Source organism: Caenorhabditis elegans, chromosome IV (assembly GCF_000002985.6).
Source record: "Caenorhabditis elegans chromosome IV".
NCBI lineage: Eukaryota > Metazoa > Nematoda > Chromadorea > Rhabditida > Rhabditidae > Caenorhabditis > Caenorhabditis elegans.
The window spans coordinates 778,608-800,775 of record NC_003282.8 but is presented as its reverse complement, the minus strand read 5'-3'; the positions used below and the strand labels follow the sequence as shown (position 1 = coordinate 800,775).

The 22,168-nt window shown below is 37.7% G+C and overlaps 6 protein-coding genes and 4 non-coding genes across 13 annotated transcripts; 4 read left to right on the top strand and 6 right to left on the bottom strand.

Annotated features, from left to right (window-relative positions):
• Nucleotides 1–855: 855 nt before the first annotated feature.
• Nucleotides 856–3,753, bottom strand: ech-5 (Enoyl-CoA hydratase, mitochondrial). The gene is made up of 5 exons (NM_067592.7): nt 3,632–3,753; nt 3,519–3,586; nt 3,302–3,472; nt 3,122–3,218; nt 856–1,862 (listed from the first exon to the last, which is right to left on the bottom strand). Exons 1-5 carry the CDS (start codon nt 3,750–3,752, stop codon nt 1,456–1,458), a joined length of 864 nt encoding a protein of 287 aa, NP_499993.2. The 5' UTR covers nt 3,753; the 3' UTR covers nt 856–1,455.
• On the bottom strand, nt 1,327–1,466 carry Y55F3BL.5. The gene has a single exon (NR_101880.1). It is a non-coding gene; the product is annotated as a small nucleolar RNA Y55F3BL.5 (small nucleolar RNA).
• A 451-nt stretch (nt 3,754–4,204) lies between the features above and the next one.
• On the top strand, nt 4,205–5,021 carry F56B3.11. 2 transcript variants are annotated; one of them, NM_067590.5, is made up of 3 exons: nt 4,211–4,269; nt 4,317–4,610; nt 4,667–5,021. In NM_067590.5, the coding sequence occupies exons 1-3, from the start codon at nt 4,214–4,216 to the stop codon at nt 4,956–4,958; spliced, it is 642 nt and encodes a 213-aa protein (NP_499991.1). In that variant the 5' UTR covers nt 4,211–4,213; the 3' UTR covers nt 4,959–5,021. The 2 variants fall into 2 exon arrangements, with proteins under 2 accessions (NP_499992.1, NP_499991.1); NM_067591.6 differs by having other exon boundaries at nt 4,205–4,269; nt 4,317–5,016.
• A 321-nt stretch (nt 5,022–5,342) lies between these two features.
• Nucleotides 5,343–6,144, top strand: skr-18 (Skp1-related protein). Its single transcript, NM_171251.3, has 2 exons — nt 5,343–5,413; nt 5,517–6,144. Exons 1-2 carry the CDS (start codon nt 5,370–5,372, stop codon nt 6,022–6,024), a joined length of 552 nt encoding a protein of 183 aa, NP_741300.1. The 5' UTR covers nt 5,343–5,369; the 3' UTR covers nt 6,025–6,144.
• Nucleotides 6,145–6,500: 356 nt separating this feature from the next.
• On the top strand, nt 6,501–14,542 carry F56B3.4 (the record flags this gene model as incomplete). 3 transcript variants are annotated; one of them, NM_001028060.4, is made up of 6 exons in its annotated part: nt 6,501–7,333; nt 7,460–7,578; nt 8,059–8,137; nt 8,355–8,863; nt 13,677–13,881; nt 14,297–14,542. In NM_001028060.4, 6 exons carry the CDS (start codon nt 6,503–6,505, stop codon nt 14,450–14,452), a joined length of 1,899 nt encoding a protein of 632 aa, NP_001023231.2. The 3 variants fall into 3 exon arrangements, with proteins under 3 accessions (NP_001023231.2, NP_001023232.2, NP_001368335.1); NM_001028061.6 differs by lacking the exon at nt 13,677–13,881 and having other exon boundaries at nt 6,503–7,333; nt 14,297–14,517; NM_001380019.1 differs by lacking the exons at nt 6,501–7,333; nt 7,460–7,578; nt 8,059–8,137; nt 8,355–8,863 and having other exon boundaries at nt 13,729–13,881; nt 14,297–14,452.
• F56B3.6 (Receptor expression-enhancing protein) lies at nt 9,941–12,721 on the bottom strand. Its single transcript, NM_067589.2, has 3 exons — nt 12,501–12,721; nt 11,122–11,325; nt 9,941–10,304 (listed from the first exon to the last, which is right to left on the bottom strand). Exons 1-3 carry the CDS (start codon nt 12,648–12,650, stop codon nt 10,041–10,043), a joined length of 618 nt encoding a protein of 205 aa, NP_499990.1. The 5' UTR covers nt 12,651–12,721; the 3' UTR covers nt 9,941–10,040.
• Nucleotides 12,867–12,929, bottom strand: F56B3.15. Its single transcript, NR_052889.1, has one exon. It is a non-coding gene; the product is annotated as an Unclassified non-coding RNA F56B3.15 (non-coding RNA).
• On the bottom strand, nt 13,346–13,409 carry F56B3.13. Its single transcript, NR_052888.1, has one exon. It is a non-coding gene; the product is annotated as an Unclassified non-coding RNA F56B3.13 (non-coding RNA).
• Nucleotides 14,543–16,168: 1,626 nt separating the features above from the next.
• F56B3.14 lies at nt 16,169–16,263 on the top strand. The gene has a single exon (NR_052887.1). It is a non-coding gene; the product is annotated as an Unclassified non-coding RNA F56B3.14 (non-coding RNA).
• Nucleotides 16,264–16,593: 330 nt separating this feature from the next.
• On the bottom strand, nt 16,594–21,992 carry ugt-52 (glucuronosyltransferase; the record flags this gene model as incomplete). The annotated part of the gene is made up of 8 exons (NM_067587.2): nt 16,594–16,946; nt 17,376–17,595; nt 17,645–17,819; nt 20,097–20,449; nt 20,672–20,872; nt 20,924–21,035; nt 21,672–21,755; nt 21,804–21,992. 8 exons carry the CDS (start codon nt 21,990–21,992, stop codon nt 16,655–16,657), a joined length of 1,626 nt encoding a protein of 541 aa, NP_499988.1. The 3' UTR covers nt 16,594–16,654.
• Nucleotides 21,993–22,168: the final 176 nt, after the last annotated feature.

Here is a 22,168-nt window from a genome sequence, read left to right as displayed (position 1 = left end):
ATAATGAGTATAATCACGACCTAGTTTGTTCGAAATTGAAAAAAGTTGGGTCTCGCCACGAAAACTGCTGTAATTTTCGTGGCGAGACCCATTTTCTTCGAAATTGAACCAACTAGGTCATGATTATACTTATATTGAAGCTCTCGGCAAGCAGATTTTAAATTTCATGAGTGAATTCTCAAAAAATTGGAAAAATGCATTGTTCATTCAATTTTCAACTGGAAAAATGCCAAATTTACTAGAACTTCTTAGATTTTCGATTTTTTTTTCGTAAAATTTGGCTGAAAATCGGTTTCAGCTCAGCGAGAGCTTTAAAATAAGTATAATCAAGACCCACTTTGCTCTGAGTTGGGTCTCGTCACGAAAACCACCGGGTTACTGTAGTTTTCGTGGAGGGACCTGATTTTGTTCAAATTCCAGCAAAGTAGGCCATGATTATACTTAAATCAAAGCTCTCAGGGAGCCGGAGCTGAAAAAAAGCTGAAAATAACAAAAAAATATTGAATTTCCCAAAAAAATACTGTTATTTATGGAAATACTTTTTTTTTTGGAAATAAAATTCAAAATTTGAGTTATTTTCAGCTTTTTCCAGCTCCAGCTCACTGAGAGCTTTAAAATAAGTATAATCATGGCCTACTTTGCTGGAAATTACAAAAAAATTGGGTCTCGCCACGAAACCCCTCGGGATTACTGTAGTTTTCGTGGCGGGACCCAACGTTTCGTTCAAATTTTAGCAAAATAGGTCATGATTATAGTCAAATTGAAGCTCTCGTTGAGCTGGATCTGAAAATAAGCATTAAAAGGTAAAAAATTCGGCAAAAACCGAAAAAAAAACACACAAAAATTTGGGAAAAATGCGATAAAAACTTTATTAAAAACCGGTGTAAAATTACACATTGAAAAAGCTCAAAAAATCCTGAAATTAAAATAAATAATAGCGACACATCTAGAAATACAATTATTCGAGAAAGTATAGGAAAAATGGGAGAAATTGAGAGAAAAATCGGGAAAATCGATGAAAAGTTGAAAATTTCTGCAAAAATTTTTAAAAAATTGTGCAATTTTTGACATTTTTGCATCAAAAAATCACGTTTTTTTTTTGTAAAATTCAGCATTTTTGCGCAAAAATGCGCTTAAAAATCGTTAAAAACTCCGAAATCTCTTGAAAAATCAAGTTTCACACAGTTTTTGAATTTTTTTTTCACAAATTTTCATCAAAATGTGTTCAAAATATTTCTGAAAAGTCGATTTTTAAATCAAAAATCGCAGAAAATTTGTGAAAAATTCAAGTTTTTCGAGAATTACGATTTTTCACTAATTTTTTTTTCTGAATTTCGGGCCGAAATTGCCAGAAATCCAAAAATCCAAGAAAATTCAATTTTCACTCGTTTTTCGTCGAATTTTCGCGATTTTTCACTCAATGTCCCGCCGAATTTCTCCCTTTTCTCCCAAAATTTATTCGCCCTTATAAATAGGATCTCTCTTCTCAGCAAAAGCCGCCATTCCCTCTAATCGATCTTTTGAATGTACAATTTGTGCATAACATTGTTGCTCAACACTCAAAGCACTGGTAATATCAGTCTGAGAGCCCAAATTAATTGCCAATTTGGCCAATTTCACAGCAATCGGGCCTCTTGGAATGATTTTTCGTGCGATTTCCAGTGATTTTTCGATTGGATTGGCTTCAACGACGTGATTAACGACTCCAAGCTTGGCAGCATCGGCTCCGTTGAGCACTTCAGCTGTGTAGATGAGCTCTTTGGCTTTTGCGACTCCGACAATACGGTAGAGACGTTGAGAACCTCCGGCGCCGGGAATTAGAGCCCATTTTGTTTCGACTAGGCCCATTTTGGCTTTTTGAGCTGAAAAAATGGATAAATTTAGAGCAAAACTTAGGTTTTTTTACTCAACATGAAGATTTTTTGAAATTTTTGCCTGAAAAAAAGGATTTCTAAGTCAAAAAATGGAAAATTTCACGATTTTTGAGCTGAAAAATTAAAATTTTCGTATTTTTTGTGTTGAAAAAATGCAATTTTCTATGAAACGAAAATGAGTTTTTTACTCAAAATAGACCCATTTTGGCTTTTTGAGCTGGAAAAAATGGGAAAATTGGAGCAAAACTTTGGTTTTTTGACTCAAAATGGAGATTTTCAAGTATTTTTTACTTAAAAATTGGATTTTTAAGTCAAAAAATGGCAATTTTCACGATTTTTGTGATGAAAAACCGAAATTTTCGTAGTTTTTGGGAAAAAAGGTAAATTTCTATGAAAAGCTAAAACTAAAAAATTCGAATTTTTACGTTTTTTAACATGAAAATTAGGGCAAAAATGAGTTTTTCACTCAATATAGACTTATTTTGGCTTTTTGTGCTGAAAAAATGGGAAAATTAATGCAAAATCGAAGAAAAATAAGTTTTGAGCTGAAAAATCCTAATTTTTACGTTTTTTACATGAAAATTAGAGCATTTTGCGCAAAAAATGCAGGTTTTTAGGCATTTTTGCGCAAAAATTGAGAAATGAGAGAAAAAAGAGTTTTTTACTTAAAAATAATTGAAAGTTTTAGATTCTTATGCTTTTTTTTTGCTGAAAATGGAGTCAAAATGGTTCAAATTTTTCAGATTTTTAGGCTAAAAATTGGGAATTTTCGGAATAAAATTCTTTTTTTTTTGTCTTTTGCGCTGAAAAAATGGGGAAATTAATGCAAAACTGAAAAAAAAAGTTTCGAGCTGAAAAGTTTTACGCTTTTTCTACATGAAAATTAAGTTTTTCGGCATTTTTTGGTTGAAAATTGGATTTTCCAGCAGAAAAAATGGGAAAATTAGAGCAAAAATGAGGTTCTTTGACCCAAATTGGTGGAAATTTTGAGATTTTTGCTGAGTTGTTGAGCATTTTCTGCTGAAAAGGATCTTTTAAGAAGCTTTTAAGAGCATTTTTGCCGAAAATAGAAGTTTCACGTTAAAACTTGTAATTTTTGAATTAAAATTGAATTTTTAGACAAAATTTGGCATTTTACAAGTGGAAAAGTCAGGAAATTACGTATTTTCTCGAATTTTGAACTAAATTTGACGTTTTCAAAAATTTTTTTTTTTAGTGTTTCCCCAGGGAAAATTATTTTCACTAACAAGCAACACGAATATCACAAGCCAGTGCCAACTCCAATCCACCTCCCAGTGCAAATCCGTCGATTGCGGCGATAACTGGCTGTGGAAGGCGTTCTACCTGAAAATTTCGACGTTTTCAGGGGAAAAAACCGCAAATTTCTCGATTTTTTGACTGAAAATCGATTAATTCAAGTTATTTACATCAGTAAACGAGTCACGGAGCCCATTGACAAATCTGGTGGCCTCCTGCTGGCTCATAGTCTTGCGTTCTTTCAAATCCGCACCACTACAGAACACATTATCGCATTTCGAGTTGAGAATCACCACACGTGTCTTTGGATCGTACTTGAGCTCGTCGAGCACCTCACGGAACTGGAAATGTAATTTTTTGCGGCAAAACTCTGCGAAAACTGCCTACCTGGTCCATAAAAACTCGTCCCAAGGAGTTTTTCTTCGCCGGACGGTTCATGTTGAGAATTGTGATTCCTGGAAGCAAAATTTTTAATAAAAATTATCAAAAAGGCTGCGCACCTTCATCTTTTCCAGTCAATCTTTCGATGAAAACCTCGTTAGCCGGGTTTGTGGTGGTGCTGTAGGCCAGTGGGTGAAAGGCGAAGGCACGGAGGTTGAGAAGAATCTTTTGAGACAACATTCTGCAAAAAAATCATTAAAAAAATTGTGAAAATTCGACAAGAAATAGTGGAAAAATGGTTAAAAACGCGCAAAAATTCATTAAATAAATGTTTGTCCGAGAGGAGTATGTGTAGATAGAGCGCGTTTGCATTACGATGCAAAAAATTTTATTAGAAAGAAATCTGCGAGATTTTCCAAGATGATTTCAGTAAAATTTTGTTTAAAATGTGGATTTAAATCAATTTATCAAAATAAAATTTAATATAAAAATAGGCGACTTGGAAATACTTTTATTTTCACTTCTAAGCTGCAGGAAAAACTATAGACTTGCATTCTCCAATTTTCAGTTTCCCTGGCATTCTGTGGTGTCTCTTTGGAATATTTCCTATTTTTAAAATTATTTTTTTCTCAAAATCAGTTTTTTTCCGTTTTTCTTAATTTTTCCTTTAAATTTTTTCAAATTTTTTGACTTTTCAGGTAATGACACCGCTCAGCAAACTTTGTGCAGGTGCAGTCACGCAAAATGTGCTGAAAAGGTAACTTTTCGGCAATTTTTAGAGAAAAATAATGAAAAATCTTCCAGCTACTTCCTAACACCATCCCAATTTCGCAGCTTCTCCCGAACGATCACAGCACTTGAAAAATCACAGAAATCACCCTCAAAACAGGAACATGCGCTCCAGAGATCGATTTTGGAGGAAGTTTTGGTGCATGAGAAGGCGAAACCGACGACATTTGGCGGAAAAGTCGCTGAAAAGGCGTCGAACACGTTTATGTACACGGCAGTTGTCGCTGGAATCGGTCTAATTGGTGCATTTATCTATGTGCTCGCCGGGGAATTTTTCGCTCAAGATTCCCCGCAGACAATTTTCAATAAGTTGGTTTTTCACTTTTTTCCGGGAAAAACCAATTTAAATCAAATATTTTTTGCAGAGCTCTCGCATTGGTACGTGATGATGGCCGTTGTCAGGAAATATTCGGCGCCTCAATCGCCGGATTCGGCGAGGAAACGTCACGTGGACGCCGCCGCCACGTGGCACATCACAAGTACGAGAAGGACGGAATGCAGCGGATTCGGGTGCTTTTCCACGTGAAAGGAGACCGAGATGAGGGAATTGCTCAAGCTGAAATGGAGCAACGAGACGGAGATTGGCAGTGGCGGTTCTTGTATGTGGAGAACAAGCGGCGACCGAAAACTACCCATGTTTTGATTGATAATCGATAATTTCTTGTTTTCTGGTGATTGTTATGTTTAAATAGGGTTTTTTGTTGAATAAATTGCATCTAGATTTATTATTTTGTTAAAAAAAATAGCTTAAACATCGATTTTTATTCGAAAATTACTTTTTTTTCAAAAAAAATCTGGAAAGTGTGCAATCTGACGTGATGGTGTGTCTGCGTACCCGGCGCCAAACTTGACGCACAAACTTTCGAAATATTTTTTTTTTCGATTTTAAAAACGTTTTTAGCGAAAAAGCGATAAAAACAGGATTTCTTAAGCAATTTTCGGGAAATTTACCAATTTTGATTGCTGAAATATCGATTTTCAATCGAAAATTTTCGAATTTTCACACAAAAACTTTAAAAAAACCTATATTTTGTGTATTTCAGACATCAAATTTGGGCCAGAAAGCAGATGCCGAAGAACAAGAAAAACAATAAAAAACGTGCACCAGCCAGGTATTTTGATAGCATTTTTCCCAATTTTCATTGAAAAATCATTAAAAATTTTTTATTTTTCAGCAATTTTTTCTCAAAAAATCAGAAATCGCGCTTTTTTTAGTGCTCCAAAGCCGGCTCCTCCAAGCGCACCACCTCGCCTACTTCAACTGGCTTCTTCCAATGGAGAGGTGCTGCAGGCAGATATCCGTGCTCTCCAGCTCTCCAGCACTATTTCTACAACTATCAAAGAGCTAGGATATGATAAAGAAGACTGTGCGGAGATTAAGCCGATACCTGTTGATGAACATGAATACACATTGGATCTACTGATTAAATGGTGTGATCAACACAAGGGAGACGATCCAGAGATTGCAAAAGCCGAAAAAGGCAAAAAGAAAGTCGTCATTCCGTCCTGGGATCAACATTTTTTCAGTGTACTGCCGATGGGAAACTTGCTAGCTGTTATTAAAGCTGCCTATGATTTGGATATTACCGGACTCGTGAATTATGGAACCCAAACAGTCGCCAGTCGTATCAATGGGAAAAGCGCCGAGGAAATGCGAGAAATTTTCCAACTTCCTGAGCCGTGCCAGCAGCCGTCTACATCCACTGATACTTGGGCAGATTGATCGATTTTCCATTTCAAATTTATTCAATTTCACATAAAGCCGGTCTTATTGCAAAAGATTTTTTTCTATTTAGTGCTGTATATCGTTAAAATTTCATTGCGTCAATAAAAGTTCTATTTTAAAATATTCTTCAGCTCATACTAAGTCCGATCCAGTGTTTCGGTGTTATTTTTGAATTTTTTTTTATCGAAAAATCGTTGAGATTTAGATTTTCCAGTAATTTTACGTTAGAATCGTGAAAACTTCCAATTTTTATAGACATGATAGCGATTTTTAATCGAAAATTCCCCATTTTTGAAGAATTCTTTCTCAAAATGTGCAATCTGACGTGATGGTGTGTCTGCGTACCCGGCGACAGACTTGACGCGCAAACTTTTGAAATATCAGGTTTTTTACCGATTGTAATGGAAAAATCGATAAAAACGGGTGTTTTTCAGCATTTTTTCGTAAGAAATCGATAAAATTTAGATTTTCAGAAATGTCAGAACACGTAAAACGTCCTACGGCGACGGAAACCGACGATGATCTGCTCAAAATGCAGGAAGAATGGGAGGCGGCGAACAAAAAACCGAGTGTCGAGATTCATAAGATGAAAAATCGGCAGAAAGTCGAGGAAGTTGCTTCATTGCCGTCGAAAGTCGTCCGCGATCAGGCCGCCCGTTTTCAAATCGATTTTGATGAGGAGCAGGCCGCTTCCGGCGTGCTTTTCCCAGTTAAAGAGCGAAATTTCGCGGAAAGATCGGAGATTTTGGCGGAAAATCTTCAGAAATTCCAATTATACTCGAAAGATGACGGATTCCCCGAGCCGCTGGATCTTTCTGCGTATTTTTCGGCGGAAAATCCAAAAACTCTGACGAATTTAGGCGGAAAGAGCTTTTTCGCCGCGGAATTCGACCGGATCAATGGAAATTTGGCGGAAAATCTGGATTTTAAGCAGGAAACCACTGAAAATCCATCGGGAAGTGACGATTTTCAAGCTGAAAACGAGAAATATTTGAAATCTCTGGATTTTGAGAAAATTCAAGAAATGAAGCTGGAAATTACCGAGAGATTCGATCCGAAATTGCTGGAATTTTTGAAAAATCGAGGAAATAAAGCCTCGGAGGAAACTCAAAAAAAGCCCAAAAAAATCAGCAAATTCAAGGCTTCTCGGCAGCAAAAAGAGCCGGAAAATGAGCAAAAAGGTGCTCCGGAGCCACCGGCTCAAGCTCCGCCTACAAAAGTTGTGGAGGAAATGATGAATGAGTTGGAAGTTTTGGAAGAATATGGAAATCGAGAGGATCAGGAGAAATATAATCGACTGGCGACGGTAAAATTTGAAAATTATCGATTTTTTTCTGAAAAATTATAGGTTTTCTGGAAAATAATTGACATTTTTGAAATTTTCGGCTTAAATTTTTTTTCCGTGAAAAATGGAAAATCTGAGAAATTTCAGGACGCTGTTCAACTGGATCTAACCGCGAAATTCGGCCGAAATTTGGTCTCTCGACAGCAAAAAAACGCCGTAAAACTCTTCGATAACTGCAAATTACGACCGGAAACCTCTGCGGGAAGGTAAATTGTGCTTGCGTACTTTTGAAGCTACAGTAACCCGGAAAATTCGAAAAATTTCAGTGAAAACATGCCAAAAATTGGGTTCTCTGAGAAGTTTTAACTTAAAATGCGGGGTTCCCATGTTTTTTCACACCAGAAACCTTTTTTTTTTGATTTTTACTGCAAACTTTCGTAAAATCCGATGTTTGCGTATTTTTGAACCTACAGTAACCCAAAAATTCAGAAAAATCGAAGTTTAGTGCAAAATTTCGTAACATCCGTTTTTTGCGTACTCCTGGAGCTACAGTAACCACGAAAATTTAAAAAAGTCAAAATTCCGTGTAAAAGTTCGTAAAATCCGATGTTTGCCTAATTTTGAAGCTACAGTAACCCAAAAATTCAAAGAAAATCTGATTTTAGTGCAAAATTTCGTAATATCCGGTGTTTGCGTATTTTTGAAGCTACAGTAACCCCGAAAAACTTAAAATTTCTAATTTTCAGCACACCCGACCCAATTCTGGAACTGGCACGCTCATCAATCGATCAAATTAAGACACTTTATTTGGAGGAAATTGCTACAGTAATATTTTATTGATTTTTTGGAGAAAAAACCCAGGATAATCGATAATTTACCAACAAAAAAAAAACACAGATTTTCTCTTTTTTTTTATAAAAAATTGAAATTTTCTTTGAAAAATCTCTATTTTTGTCAGGATATTAAAAAAAAAATTTCAGAAAAATCCCATAAATTCTGCTAAAAATCGCTAAATTACCTCTCAAAAATCAATTTTTTCCAGGATTCCTCCTCAAAATCGATAATCTACGAGTTCGGCAAGGGTCTTAACCCAATTTTAGACAATTGCTGGACACTTATCCCAGTTCGCCGTGTCCTTGACGCAGTCGAACGCCGCCACGGTACAGTAACCCCAGATGACGTGGAAATCGTCCGTCTCTCGCTTCTCTGGACTCTCTTGCTGTTTTCTGAACGAAAATCCGCGTTTTTCGCGTTCGCCGAACCCAACGAATTCTACGTTCACATCGCGGAAGTTTTTCTGATTGGAGCAGAAATTCTGGCGGATGACGTCATCGCAGAGTGTGCTCATCGCATTTTAAACGGATATATTTTGGCTGCGGCAAAAGACGCGAAAATTGGACTCCGAATGAGCGGAAAAGTCGCCGGATTGGACGCTTTTATGCCATTTTACGAGAATTTGCTGAAAAATTATGAGCAATATTCGATGGGAGATGAACATTTTGCAATGACCATTTTGATTGCCGCTTATTTGAATTCTCCGGTTGGAGATAGGTAAAAATTTAGGAAAAATGGCCCAAAAATCATGAAAAATTTAAATTTTGAGCTCAAAATCGAATTTTTCACTAAATTTAAGCCGAAACTCACAAAACTAGGCACTTCTAGCTCAATTTCCACATTTTCGGGTAACGGTAGCTTCAAAAGTACGCAAACACCGTGCTGCAGTACCCCGATACACTGGATTTTACGCAATATTGCACAAAACCCAGAAATTCTAGAAAAAAATCCGAAAATTGCGTTTTTACAAGATTTTTCTTGCAAAAAAGGCGAAAAATCATGGAAGATTCTGGAAAAAAAAAATAAAATTACGACATTTCCTGATAAACTGCCCAAAATTCATGAAAATCTCTTTTTTCGTCAGTTTTTGAGCACAAACCCGATTTCCTGGTCAAATTTGAGTCGAAACTCACAAAACTAGACACTTCTAGCTCAATTTCCACATTTTCGAGTTACGGTAGCTTCAAAAGTACGCAAACACCGTGCTGCAGTACCCCGATACACTGGATCTTACGCAATTTCGCATAAAAATGTTAAAATTTGAGTGAAACATTTGGAAAATCGCAAAAATTTGTTGATTACCGTGCTGATAATGCGCAGAAAATGTGGAAAATCAAAAAATAAATGTAATCCGGATTACTGTAGCGCCAAAATCACGCAAACACCGGGTTTGACGCAACTTTGCACAAAAACCCGGAAATTCGGTGAACAGGAGCGAAAAATCGCGGAAAAAGCGATTTTCGACCTGCAAAGTGCAGAAAAGCGCGTAAGAGGTTACTGTAGCTTCAAAAGTACGAGAACACCGTGCTACAGTAACCCAATACACTGTATCTTACGCAATTTTGTACTAGATCCCTGAAACTGTGTTATAGGGGTGAAAAATCGCGAAAAAAAGCGATTTTCATCTTTAAAGTGCAGAAAAACGCGTAAGAGATTACTGGAACCTCCCAAAGGTACGCAAACACCGAATTTGACGCAATTTTGCACAAAAACTCCGAAATTCGGTGCCCAGGAGCGAAAAATCGCGGAGAATTCGATTTTCGTCCTGAAAAAGTGCAGAAAAGTCGAAAAAAACACACAAAAACTGAATATTTATTCATTTTTCACTTTTTTTTTTTGGCTCATCAAAATTTCGTTTAGTTCGTCGCTACTTCGTTGTGTGTGCATTGGCCTTCTAGTTGGACCTATTATAATAGAACTTATCAAGATTCTTATCAACAAAAATGACCAAAGGATCTACAATTGTCTCATAGAACATGACAGATCCTTGAGTTTGTGGAAGATACAAGTACACCAGGAAGCATGCCTTCGCAATATAGTAGAACGGGAACCACGACAGAATTGCCTCCGAGAAAAAGTCGACGAGGTACAGTACTGCGAAACATGTCCAGTAGATCAGCCAGACCGTGTCGTCGTCGCCTCCCGGCGAACGGATTGCCTGGAAATCGGTGAAATTTGAGAAAGCCTACCAGGAGGCCTACGCCTTCTTTGTGCCTACAAAGCCAATTGTCTGAAAGGCGGCCTGCTTTGTACCTATAAGCCGGTCTATGCCTACCTACATGTCGGTCTATAATGCCTTGTCCTGTCTACAGTGATCATGCCTTCAAGGCGACCTACACCTACCTTGTCTACACTGTAGAAAAGGTTCAGTCAGATAACATTCGTGCATGTCCGCTGGAAAGAAGACCTACGCCTATAGTATGTTTATACGACTTCCTCATGCATACAAGGCCGTCTATGCCTGCCTACTAAGCGGTCTACGCCTTCCAACATGTCTGCCTACCGTTGCCTATAAGTTGACCCTCCTCTGTGTACATCTACCTAGCCATCAATGTAGATAAGGTTTTTTGAGCTAATGGCTGCCTAAAAGGCGACCTACGCCTGCCCACATATTTGACATCTTCCTCTAGAGGAGGCCTCTGTCTACTCCTACCTACAAATCAACGTATCTCTATCGCGAAGATGATCTACGTCTGCCTGGTGCCTACGAAATAGGGAAAAGACGGTAGACCTGGCTGTTTGCCTGCCTACAGGGAAACCTACCTTCAGTCTACAAGGCAGCCTACCGTTGCCTACCAGGCGACCTACTCATGCCTACAAGGTTACTCACGCGTGTCTAAAAGGCGGTATGCTCCTACTGTCGCCAAGATGATCTGCAATGCAGAAAATAGCTCATGCCTACACATGCCTACAAGGCATCCTATCTTTGCCTACCAGGCTCATTTGTATGCCTTCAACAAAGGCGTGCCACTCACCTTAACACTGGCGTACGTCGGATACCCGAAACCGATCAAATTGCACAAAAGACGTGCCACAGATCCGAAAACCAAGAAGAATGCGATCAAACCGAACGCGGCGTACGAGAGGTGATCTCGTTTGAAACCGGCCGATTCGGCGTACATCATCGCCATATCGAAGATTTGTCCGTGTGATTCGAACAGGAAATTGTGTATGTCATTCTGCAAAAATCGAGTATAAATATGAATTTCCTCCCAAAAAAGCCGAAAATTGGCTTCGAATCGAGGTTTTCAGTCTAAATTCAACTGAATTTAGACCTAAAAGCTATGAGTTTAGCAGTTTTTGGCATGAAAAACTGACTAGAAACCAATTTTTTCTAGAAAATTGACTGTAAATCTGCATTTTTACGCACTTTTCAAGTCGAAAATTCGGGTTTTCACAAGGTTTTACACACTGCAACTTTTTCCTCACGAGGGACGAGGAAAAGTGGTTTCTAGGCCATGGCCGAGGGGCCGACAAGTTTCAGCGGCCATTTATCTTGCTTTGTTTTCCGCCTGTTTTCTTTTGTTTTTCACAGCTTTTTCCCGTTGTTTCTTATTAAAACTGATGAATAAATATTTTTTGCAGATGCTAAAACAATTTCCAAGTAAAAAAATTATGTATTCAGTGGGCAAGCAGCGGTGAAAGTGGTCAATGCAATATGATGGATTACGGGAATAAAAAACCCAAACTTTTTCTGAAACATGATACATATGATGCTTAGAGGCTGAAACTACCTGATTTTCATAACGAGACCGCTGAAAAAGTTTTGAGGTTTCCAAAATTCAACTTTTTTGGTGAAAAAGTCGAGATTTTCGCACAAAATGTCGAGTTTTGAAAATCTCAAAACTTTTTCAGCGGTCTAGTTATAAAAATCGGGTAGTTTCAGCCTCTAAGCAGAATATATACCATGTTTCAGAAAAAGTTTGGGTTTTTTATTCCCGTAATCCATCATATTGCATTGACCACTTTCACCGCTGCTTGCCCACTGAATACATAATTTTTTTAATTGGAAATTGTTTTAGCATCTGCAAAAAATATTTATTTATCAGTTTTATTAAGAAAAAACGAAAAAAATCGATGAAAAACGAAAGAAAACAGGCGGAAAACAAAGCAAGATAAATGGCCGCTGAAACTTGTCGGCCCCTCGGCCATGGCCTAGAAACCACTTTTCTTCGTCCCTCGTGAGGAAAAAGTTGCAGTGTTACACTCAAAAATCCGATAAAAATCCTATTTTGAGTGGAAAATTTGGATTTACAGTTGATTTTTCAACGAGAAAGCTCGTAATAGTCGAGTAAAAGCCATTTTTCCCCCGGAAAATATCGAAAAATTCCGATTTTTTGGCTCGAAACCCTACCTGAGCAACAGCCAATCCTTCAGTCGGAGCCACGTGGCGTTTCAGAGCTGCACGTGGCGTTTCTGCCGGTTGTCCAGAAGTTGAAGATGCAGCTGCTCCGAGAGCACTGGCTGCACGATTTTGAGCTGATGTATTTCCACGGGCAGACATTTCGTTTCACTGAGAAATCCTTTGCGAGTTGGAGTTGAAGAGCGAGTTGGAGTTGATTGGAAACAAAGAAATGAATTGGAAATTTTAATCCAACCCCGCCCGTTTTTTGTGAAATTCACGTTGCAGTAATTTTTCGGCGAATTTTCCAGCAATTTGACCTTTTCACGAAAAATGTCGAACTCCCTTTTGATTCTTATTGATTTCGGCAAATTTTCCAGTTTCTAGCTTGGATTTTGAGGTTTCCGGGTTACTGTAGCTCCGAAAGTACGCAAACACCGAGCTACCGTAATCCAAAACACGAGATCTTACGCAATTTCGCCTTAGCAATCTGAAATTTGAGTCGACGGGGTGTAAAAAGCACGGAGAATCCGAATTTTTCACTAAAACCCAATTTTTTACAGATTTCCAACCTGGTTTTCAAAATTTCCGGGTTACTGTACCTCCGAAAGTACGCAAACACCGAGTCTTACGCAAATAAGCACTAAACCTCGATTTTTTTCACTGAAATTTGATCTTGAAAAATCTTGAGCCGCGAAAAAATGCTTCGCCGACAAATTTCCGGGTTACTGTAGTTCCGAAAGTACGCAAACACCGGATTCTACGCAATTATGCTCTAAATTCCTGAAATTTGATCATAAAGGGTAAAAAAGCATGGAGAATCCGGGGATTTTTCACAAAAATCTATTACTCTTTGGTTTTTAGCTCAATTTTCGAAATTTCTGGGTTACTGTAGCTCCAAAAGTACGCAAACACCGACTACCGTAACCTAAAACACCGGATTTTACGCAAATATGCACTAGAACTCCAAATTTGCTCCAATGGATAAAAAACCACGGAGAAATCGAATTTCGCAATAAAAATTTTGAGAAAAAAAAATTTTCACAAAAAAATTTTTTTTTTCGAAATTTTAACAATTTTTTAAACATCAAAATTTTTTGAAACTAACAATATTAGTCTTACTTTTTTGAAAAAAAATTTTTAGCTTAAAAAATGCTCTAAAACCCCTCAAAACCAACATTTTTTCAGCATCGAATACCGTTTCGCCTTGTGGTCACCAAAACGTAACACAATCCGCCAAATGACGCTTTCCACGTCATCCCAGTCGTGTCGAGACCTTCTCGGAGCAATTAAAACGCAGATTTTAGAACGAGAAACTGTGATTTATGAGCAACATTATGTACAGTATTGCTCATTGCTCGGAGCATATGTTACTGCGATTAGGGATGATTTGGTATGCGGGGATTTGGATTTTTGAGAGAAAATTGATATTTCAGTGCGAAATAAGCTCAAAATTCGGAAAATTTAGAAAAAATGGCATAGAAATGGTTTTTGGAAAAAAAAAATTTCGGAAAAATTTTTTTTCCAAAAATTTCAAAAAAAAAATTTATTCAAATTTTTGTTCCTAAAAATGTAAAGTTTCAGAAAAAATCTAATTTTCAATCGAAAATGAATGAAAAATTGCAATTTCTAGATAATTTGCACCTAAAAATTCGAAAACAACTCTTAAATTTCCAGTAAAATTCAGAAAAAAAATTGCAAAGAAAACTTTTTTTTGTGGAAAAGTTTTCCGAATTTTTAATAAAATTCCTAAAAATTCAATTTTGACAAAAATCCGAAATTCCCCCCAAAAAAATTTAAATTTTCAGATCACCCGTGAGCGTAATCAAATGATGTTCGAAATTGCCGCTTTCGAAATCGGAAAATTCCTGGAAAAACAGAAAAATGACACTGGAAAACAGAAGGAATTCCAGATTTTGGTGGAAATTATTCGGAAATCTATTGGAGAAAAACTTAATTTTTAAGCATTTTTTGTCGTTGAATTTTGATTTTTGTACTGTTTGATCTGTTGACTTGAATTTGATCTTTTTTTTGAAATGAATACTTTTTTGTTGAATTCATTATTTTTTATTTAGTATGACTAGCGCGTCAAGCGCGCTAGGCTTCGCAGTAGATTAAGTTGGTAAACTGGGGAAAATTTGGATCTTTTTTAAACAAAATTGACTGAGCCATGGTCATTTGAAGATAATATTTTTCTGGGTCTTTTTTAAGTGTATTCGGGCCTGCGGCCCTCAACCTGATTTATTGGGCTTAGAGTAGGTTCAACGATTGTCCAACACTTCTATGTGTATTCGGGCCTGCGGCCCTCAATCCGGATTGACTGTTCTTTCCAAAAACAGACGTAGTTATAGAAACATACGTCTCATAGAAGGCTTCCGGCCTGCTCTGCTGGGAGTAGGGATACAAGTGACTCAAAGTTTCTAAGAGTAAGAGGGCGGCTCTAATCTCTGATTTTTGGGTTTGAGGGAAATACGATAGCATCCTCCAGCCTGCCTAGTGAGGTTAAAATTGGCCAAAATGTTCGAATAGTGTGGTCCAGGGGTGTGCGGCAAATTTCAAAATTTCGATTAACCATCACAATAACTCAATTTTGTGCTATTTTACTAAACTTTTGTAGACAAAAGCCAATAGTTTTCGTCAAAAGTGTAATGCCAAATTTTTGATGTGTGCGACGAAGTTCAAAATTTGCCGAGCTCGGCAAATTCGGCAAATTTGCGGCACAACCCTGGTGCGATTCGAGAAAAAGTAAAAATCTCGAAAAATCTTTAAAATTAAATTCTCCTCACATTATAAAAATAAGAAATGAAAATGATCGAATTCATCCCCAAAATAGAGAGAGAGAGAGAGTGGTAGAAAAGTTTTTCACGTTTAATCCATCCTTTTAATTTTGCAAAATTTGAATGATGGCCTACATTTTGGAAAGTTGGTCAATTTATTTCAAAATAGTTTCAAAAAATTGGTAATTCGAAGTTCTCTCTTGTGCACAAATTGGAACCAAATGTCAGAAAAACTGCTCGTATGGGATTGAAAAATATAAAACTCTTCAGTACAAAGAAAATATTCAATTTTCGCGGTCTCCAGAAACCCGCGCAAATCAGTGTTCTACCCTTCCCAAAACCAATCCCCTCAATAATGACCATGGTGGGGCAACTATTTTTGAGTCATTCGCACTTAGTGAATGCAAAAGCGCCAGCTATGAGCCAAGTTATTAAAGCTCAAAGTTTGTACATTTTTGTCGGACACTCACGTGTCTAAAAGTTGCCCTTATTTTTTATTTCTGTCAAGAATGCAATTTCCGGATTTAATACAGGAAGAGGCAGAAATTCGAATTAAGCTTGCCGAGAGCTTCAAAATAAGTATAATCATGACCAACTTTTCACTAATTTGAAAATTCTTGGGTCCCACCACGAAATCCCCAGGGTTACTGTACTTTTCATGGTGTAACCCAAACTTTTTCAAAATTTAGCAAAGTAGATCATGATTATACTTATTTTAAAGCTTTCAGCAAGCTTCATTCGAATTTTGTGTTAAAAGTTCAAAAAGAGAATTATTGCTGTTTGTTTTCGTGGTGGGACCCAAAGTGGGTGGAGCAAACTTTTAAAAAATTTTTTAATAAAATATGTTAACATAGCTCGCGGAGAGCTTCAAAATAAGTTGAATCATCCCCTACTCTCAATAAATTTGACAAAAGTTGGGTCCCGTCACGAAAACCTCCAGGGTTACTGTAGCTTTCGCGGTGGGACCCAACTTTAAGCAAGTATGTCATAATTATACTTAAATGGAAGCTCTCGGCGAGTGGAACTCAAAAAGTAAAGTGAAACTGATAAGTTCTCGAAATTTGGAGAAAAAAATCCAAAAATACTTGTTTTTTTTTAAATTTTTGTCCAAATATTTTTAAATCAAATTATTGATTTTTTTTAAATTCAGCTTATCATTTGTTTGTATTTAACTATAATAATATCATTCTTAGCCCCAAATTGAGCAGCTTAGGGATACCACAAAAACTACAGTAACCCGGGGGATTTCGTGGCGGGACCCAAAAAATTTCAAATTTGTGGAAAGTAGGTCATGATTATACTTAAATGAAAGCTCTCAGCAAGCAAAATTCAACATTTTTATAAATATGGAGTGGAAAACTAGATTTTGAAGAAAAAAAATCAAAGAATTCATTCAACTTTTCGTTTCTTCAAAATTCCAAATACCCGTCGGCCCATCCTGGACACCCATCCAGTGCCCAAATAGAACACACTAATTACAATTGATAATAATAATATACAAAAACTAATAATATCCAAACAGTAATATTCAAAAACGGACATATTTTGTCCAATAAGGTTGAGATTCCGATGAAGTAGGGGGTTTCGGGAGGCAAATTCGATCCACTCAACGAAAATTTTCTTGGGCGGGTTTGGACGTTCATGGAGCATTTTTGAAATCCGTTTGGCGTTAAGGGTGTAGCTGAAAAAAGTTTTTTTGTTATTCGATACACCATGTCTCCATTCTGCTTTTCTGGAGCTCATTACTTGCTCAAATTTTGAGATATCAGAAAACTTTTAACTGCAAAATTATAGAAAATTTAATAACTAATATTTTGTAAGTTGGAAATTTTTTTGATAACTACAAAATTGATTGAGATTTGAAGAGCTGTTGAAGATGTATCGATGCACCATGTCAAGGAGCTAAGGACTAAGGACTGAAGACTAAGATTTGAGGACTAAGGATTAAGGACTAAAGATTGAAGAATGAGGTCTGAGGAAGGAACACTGAAAACGGAAAACGGACTATGGAATACGGACTACGGACTACGGACTACGGGCTAAAGATTGAAGACTAAGGACTACGGACTACGGGCCACAAACTACTAATCTTTCAAGTTCCCCCGCTCACCTCGAATCATACAGAACTGCCTCCAATCCCTTCACAATGTTCGGGGTAGTCAACCGTGTCTTATCCAGCATATAAGTTGTCCCAATTGACATCCCCGAGAACGCATTGTGAGGTTGATCCGCGAACAGGGGAACTGCAAGAATCGGAACCCCCGCGTAGGAGGATTCCAGGTAGGAGTTCAGCCCGACGTGCGAGATGAAGGCCTTGGTGCGAGCGTCGTCTGAAAAAAGAAAAAAACCGTTTTTTTTTCAGGCCAAAAACCGACTCACTCAACAAATCAGTCTGCGGGAGCCATTTGAGAAGTCTCAGGTTAGTTGTGTTCGCGAAGATCTGCTCGTCCCCATCTTGCATCTCGTATTTCCAGACAAATGTAAAGTCTGGGAAGTGGCGGAAAGCCTGGGCAAAGGCCCGGCGGACCTCGATGGGGAAGAGGGAGGATGGAACCTGAAAAGATGTTTAGTTAGCAGATTTAGGGTTAGGCTTATGCCTAGGCTTAGGCTTATGCTTAGGCTAAGGCTTAAGCTCAGACTTATGATCAGGCTTAGGATCAAATCAAAATCAAAAAAAAAATAAACTTTCAGAATTCCTAAAATATTTGTTTTCCAAAAAAAAGATACGGCCCCTTCTTAGTACCCTCGCCACATCTGAACCAAGCTACCTAGGCAGTTTCCACCAAAACTCCCAACTACACAATTTTGCTTATACTCCCGTCACAGTTTTCAAGCATTGTTTTGGCAGCTGTCCTTCGTCTAACGCTGATAAGAACGGTGTTTGACACTCGACTAATTAGGTTCCTGGTTGAGTGTGTAGTTTGTGTGGTTATAAAATATCGACTGATGGTCGACTATTTACCCCCAGAATAGCAACGGTCTGCGGCTAGGCATTGGGAGCGCCAACACAGAGAGGGGGAAGAACAACAGAGCTAGCGGCAATATTGTAGGTCACAATAAACCCGTAAACAGACCTATTAGATCAAACTATAGATGTACAGGACCACACAACATGTTTATAAAAATAGGGGTTAGTTAACGCAAAAAATAAAGATGGTGCAACTCCAAAAGTGCGCTCGAGTGAAACACTGAAATCAGGGGTGGTCGGCAATATTCGGCAAATTTATTTGCCGGAAATTTTCAATTCCGGCAATCTGCCGGTTTGCCAATTTGCCGTTTGCCAGATTTCAGATTTGCCGGAAATGTCTAGAGGGATTTTTTAGAAGACGGAAACACTTGAAACTATGTCATTTTGAATTTTTTCCGTTTTTTCTAGTTATTTTCACAGAATTTGCTTACTTATCAAAATAGATGCAGGAAAATTCATAGGATGTGTTTAATTTGGCCATTTGAAATTGAAATTCTGAAATTTCCAAGAAAAAGGTCAAAACCACAACTTGCCGAAAATTTTCGACAAATTGCCGTTTTTCCGGCAAACTCGGCAAATCGACAATTTGCCGGTTTGCCGGAAATTTTCAATTCCGGCAATTTTTCAATTCCGGCAATCCGCTCACCCCTGGCTGGGTGTAAATCTCAAACAAGTCTGAATTGTTTTTGAATATTTTTTACTGGCTCAAAATAATTGAACAATCGTATATCTATCAGCGGTGCGCCTGCAGTTTTCAAACCTAATAGTAAGTATATTTCAAAATTTGAAAAAGAAATTTGACTTTCAGCAACTGTGTCTTTTGGAATTTTTTTCCGTGTTTTTTCTACTTATTTTCATAGAATTCGCTTACTTTTCAAAATAGATGTAGGAACATTCATAAGATGCGTTTAATTTTGTCATTTGAAATTGAAATTCTGAAATTTCCAAAAAAAAAAGGTGCAAAAGCACAATTTGCCGAAAATTTTCGGCGAATCGGCAAATTGCCGGTTCGCCGAATCGCCGGAAATTTTCAATTCCGGCAATTTGCTTAATTAAGCGGCAAAACTCAAGCTTCTGCCAGAACGCGCTTCTAGACCAATTAACTTTAGAATTCAAGTTCTGCCCTTACTTTAGACTTCAAACTATGAAGCAATTCAAAACATTTGTTCACATCTCCCCTTCACTGTAGCCCTTCATTCCACTTCTACGTTTGATTGACATTATTTACTATCTATTGAGGAATACTATAATTGGCAGGCACTAAATTTTCAAACTACAAAAAATCAATATACAAAATCATCAAACTGGGCAAAGAAACAAACTTTTCTCACAATTCTAGTAGTTTATGATTGACAGGAGCATTCAGATTGGCAAATTTTACAAGGTGATCAAATTCGGCGAGGGTAGCCTAACTCACTCACTAACACGGCACAGCTATGGTAACACAAATATATATGAACCGTGTAATGTAATATACTCTCCTGGAAAGGTGTGCCTTCAATTTTGACCCACCTTGTGAAGTTAATAATTACGATAATGATTAACATGATATCATGTTTGGCTGGGTGAATCTACAGAATAATACTACATACAATATTTCTACATTATTCTTACAGGAGGCATATCGAAAAAGAGTCACAACAGTACCCTTAAAGTAATAAAACAGTACGCATTTCTTTAGCAAGATAACATTACGCAACATACAATATCCCTTCATTACTTCAACACTAGCTTCACAGAATTTATATCATGTCCCTATTGAACCTATCAAAATAATCTTTCAGTAATTTTACAGAACTCTACTGTACGGGATTTCTGTAGTCACTCCCACTTCCATAACAAGCTCTAAGTCCAAAAGCTCACCTGGGTTCCAAAGCAAAACACCACAATCCCATTCCCGATTGGCTTCTGCGTGATCACTTTCTCCACCTCCTCATCCAACCGATCCTTGCTCTTCTTCAAGTTGATTCCTCCGATATACTTAATCTTGTGGCTAGAGACACGTGGTGTCTCAATTAATTCATTGGAATTGACAAATGCCAAATCGAGTGATTCGATGAGGTTAGAAGTGTCAAAGTTTTCGCCGAGGTGTTTTTTAATAACCTCTGACTGATGTTTTTCGCAGTAGGGATTGATGATCAGGGTGATGTGTGCCCAGTTTAGGAAGTTTCTGAACTTTCCCCAGTATGTGGTAAGGTCTTCAGCTTCGAAGATTGCTGAAAAAACTATTATAAGTGCAAAGGCGACTGTCCTACATAGTTAAGGGGTTTTTGATACACCATGTATTTTTTTTACAAAAACATCCCTTTTTACTTTGGCAACGTATATCTCTGCTCATTTTAGAGCGATGTATTTAAAGCTATCTAGAAAATCTCAACTGCAGACTTATAGTGAAGTTTTTGATAATTTTATTCCCAACCGAGATATGCCGAATTTACCTTGAGTAACCGCAGGAGAGTTCGGCATTCCTGCTGCCAGACTCTGCCGGTCCAGAATCGGAAGTGAGCTAACCGACACAATTGATGGGATCTTGTAGTACTTCATCAGTGCAACTCCACAATTCTCATACTCCGTAGCAATTCCTATATCGTACTTCTGGGATGATATAAAAGCATGGAGGCCCGCGTCGGAGAGCCCAACTGGAATAGAAAACACATGCACAGATTATGTAAAATCGTTAACAAACTCACTTTCACAAAGGTCCGTGACAATATCCATGTAATACGTATGCTCATTCCATGTTCGTTCCCGGCCTTTAAATGGGTTCAGCAGATGAGGTGCCTTGTTCCAAGGGCTTTCTTCCTTAAAGCTTCAGATAGCTTATATATTGAGTATCCTTAGACCTGTCAGAAATCGCCAACTCAAAAAAATTTAAAAAAATCGCGGCGAGATCTAACATATTTGGGCACGGTGATTCGATTATTTATTACTTTCTTGTTGGCCTTAAACTCGGTTTTGTTCTTGAATATGAACAGTGTTAGGCTGCTAAGCTAACATTAAATGGTAAAACATGGTGCATCGACAAATTTTCTTTGCTCAATTTTGGTAGCCTCTGATATCTTCAAAATTGACCAAACTTAGGCTTAAGCTTAGGTTTAGGCCTAGGCTTAGGCTTAGGCTTGACGTCAGTGGCGAGCGTTAGCTAGTGACCCTGTTTAGACTTGGGTTTACAGCGTTTTTTTTATTTTTCAAAAGGTTCCCGTTGGCCGAGGCAACCAAGAATTAGACTTAGGCTTAGTCTCAGGCTTATGCTTAGGCTTAAGGGAGTTTTCGGTTTTCAGATATGGTGCATCGAAAAACTAGGACGATTCTCACTTGAAATCAGAAAGTTCACTTCCTTGTCCCCACATCTTATGCTTAGGTTTAGGATTAGGCTTAGGCTTAAGGAAGTATTCCGATTCTCGACATGGTGCATCGAAAAACTAGTACAAGACTCACCTGAAATCCGTAAGTATACTTCCTTGTCACCATATTTGTTCCATTGCTTTTCACGTGACTATTCATTCTAGCAATTATTAAATCCTAAATTTCTGAATTTTGGTGTAGTTCAATTTTCTTGCCAAAACCCACCACAGTATGTCCATTTTCCACTAGAGACTCTATAAGTGAGTCCGTAAAGTCTATATGGGACTTTCCAAGGAGCAATATGTAAAACAACACGTGTAGAGTTTGTATGACACGTGGCAGGGTGAAGAGGAATACGAGACATCGGATTGGTGACGTCATTGGGGTGAAGAAAATCTGGAAGAATAGGTACATAAATCCTCTTAATTTTGAGACAAAAAAGTTGAAATGTTGAAAACATACCAAAAGATGATAAGACTGGTCTGTTTGAAGAAAAAAATAATAATTGACCAAGAGTCACACAGTTTGTATACAGGGAAATAACAGCGTGATGACTGGGTGATAAGAGCCGGTAAAAATTGAGTGGAAAT

Bases quoted from the DNA above. Each gene is read 5' to 3' on its own strand.
- skr-18 (NM_171251.3), top strand. From the start codon at position 5,370: ATGCCGAAGAACAAGAAAAACAATAAAAAACGTGCACCAGCCAG. The intron at 5,414-5,516 runs GTATTTTGATAG...CGCTTTTTTTAG, and splicing joins AAAAAACGTGCACCAGCCAG to TGCTCCAAAGCCGGCTCCTC.
- F56B3.11 (NM_067590.5), top strand. From the start codon at position 4,214: ATGACACCGCTCAGCAAACTTTGTGCAGGTGCAGTCACGCAAAATGTG. The intron at 4,270-4,316 runs GTAACTTTTCGG...AAAATCTTCCAG, and splicing joins ACGCAAAATGTGCTGAAAAG to CTACTTCCTAACACCATCCC. The intron at 4,611-4,666 runs GTTGGTTTTTCA...TATTTTTTGCAG, and splicing joins CCGCAGACAATTTTCAATAA to AGCTCTCGCATTGGTACGTG.
- ech-5 (NM_067592.7), bottom strand. From the start codon at position 3,752: ATGTTGTCTCAAAAGATTCTTCTCAACCTCCGTGCCTTCGCCTTTCAC. The intron at 3,587-3,631 runs GTGCGCAGCCTT...TTTTGCTTCCAG, and splicing joins ATTGACTGGAAAAGATGAAG to GAATCACAATTCTCAACATG. The intron at 1,863-3,121 runs GTTAGTGAAAAT...CCATTTTTTCAG, and splicing joins TTGTGATATTCGTGTTGCTT to CTCAAAAAGCCAAAATGGGC.
- F56B3.6 (NM_067589.2), bottom strand. From the start codon at position 12,650: ATGTCTGCCCGTGGAAATACATCAGCTCAAAATCGTGCAGCCAGTGCT. The intron at 11,326-12,500 runs GTAGGGTTTCGA...CGATTTTTGCAG, and splicing joins AAGGATTGGCTGTTGCTCAG to AATGACATACACAATTTCCT. The intron at 10,305-11,121 runs GTGAGTGGCACG...ACCGATTTCCAG, and splicing joins CGACGTACGCCAGTGTTAAG to GCAATCCGTTCGCCGGGAGG.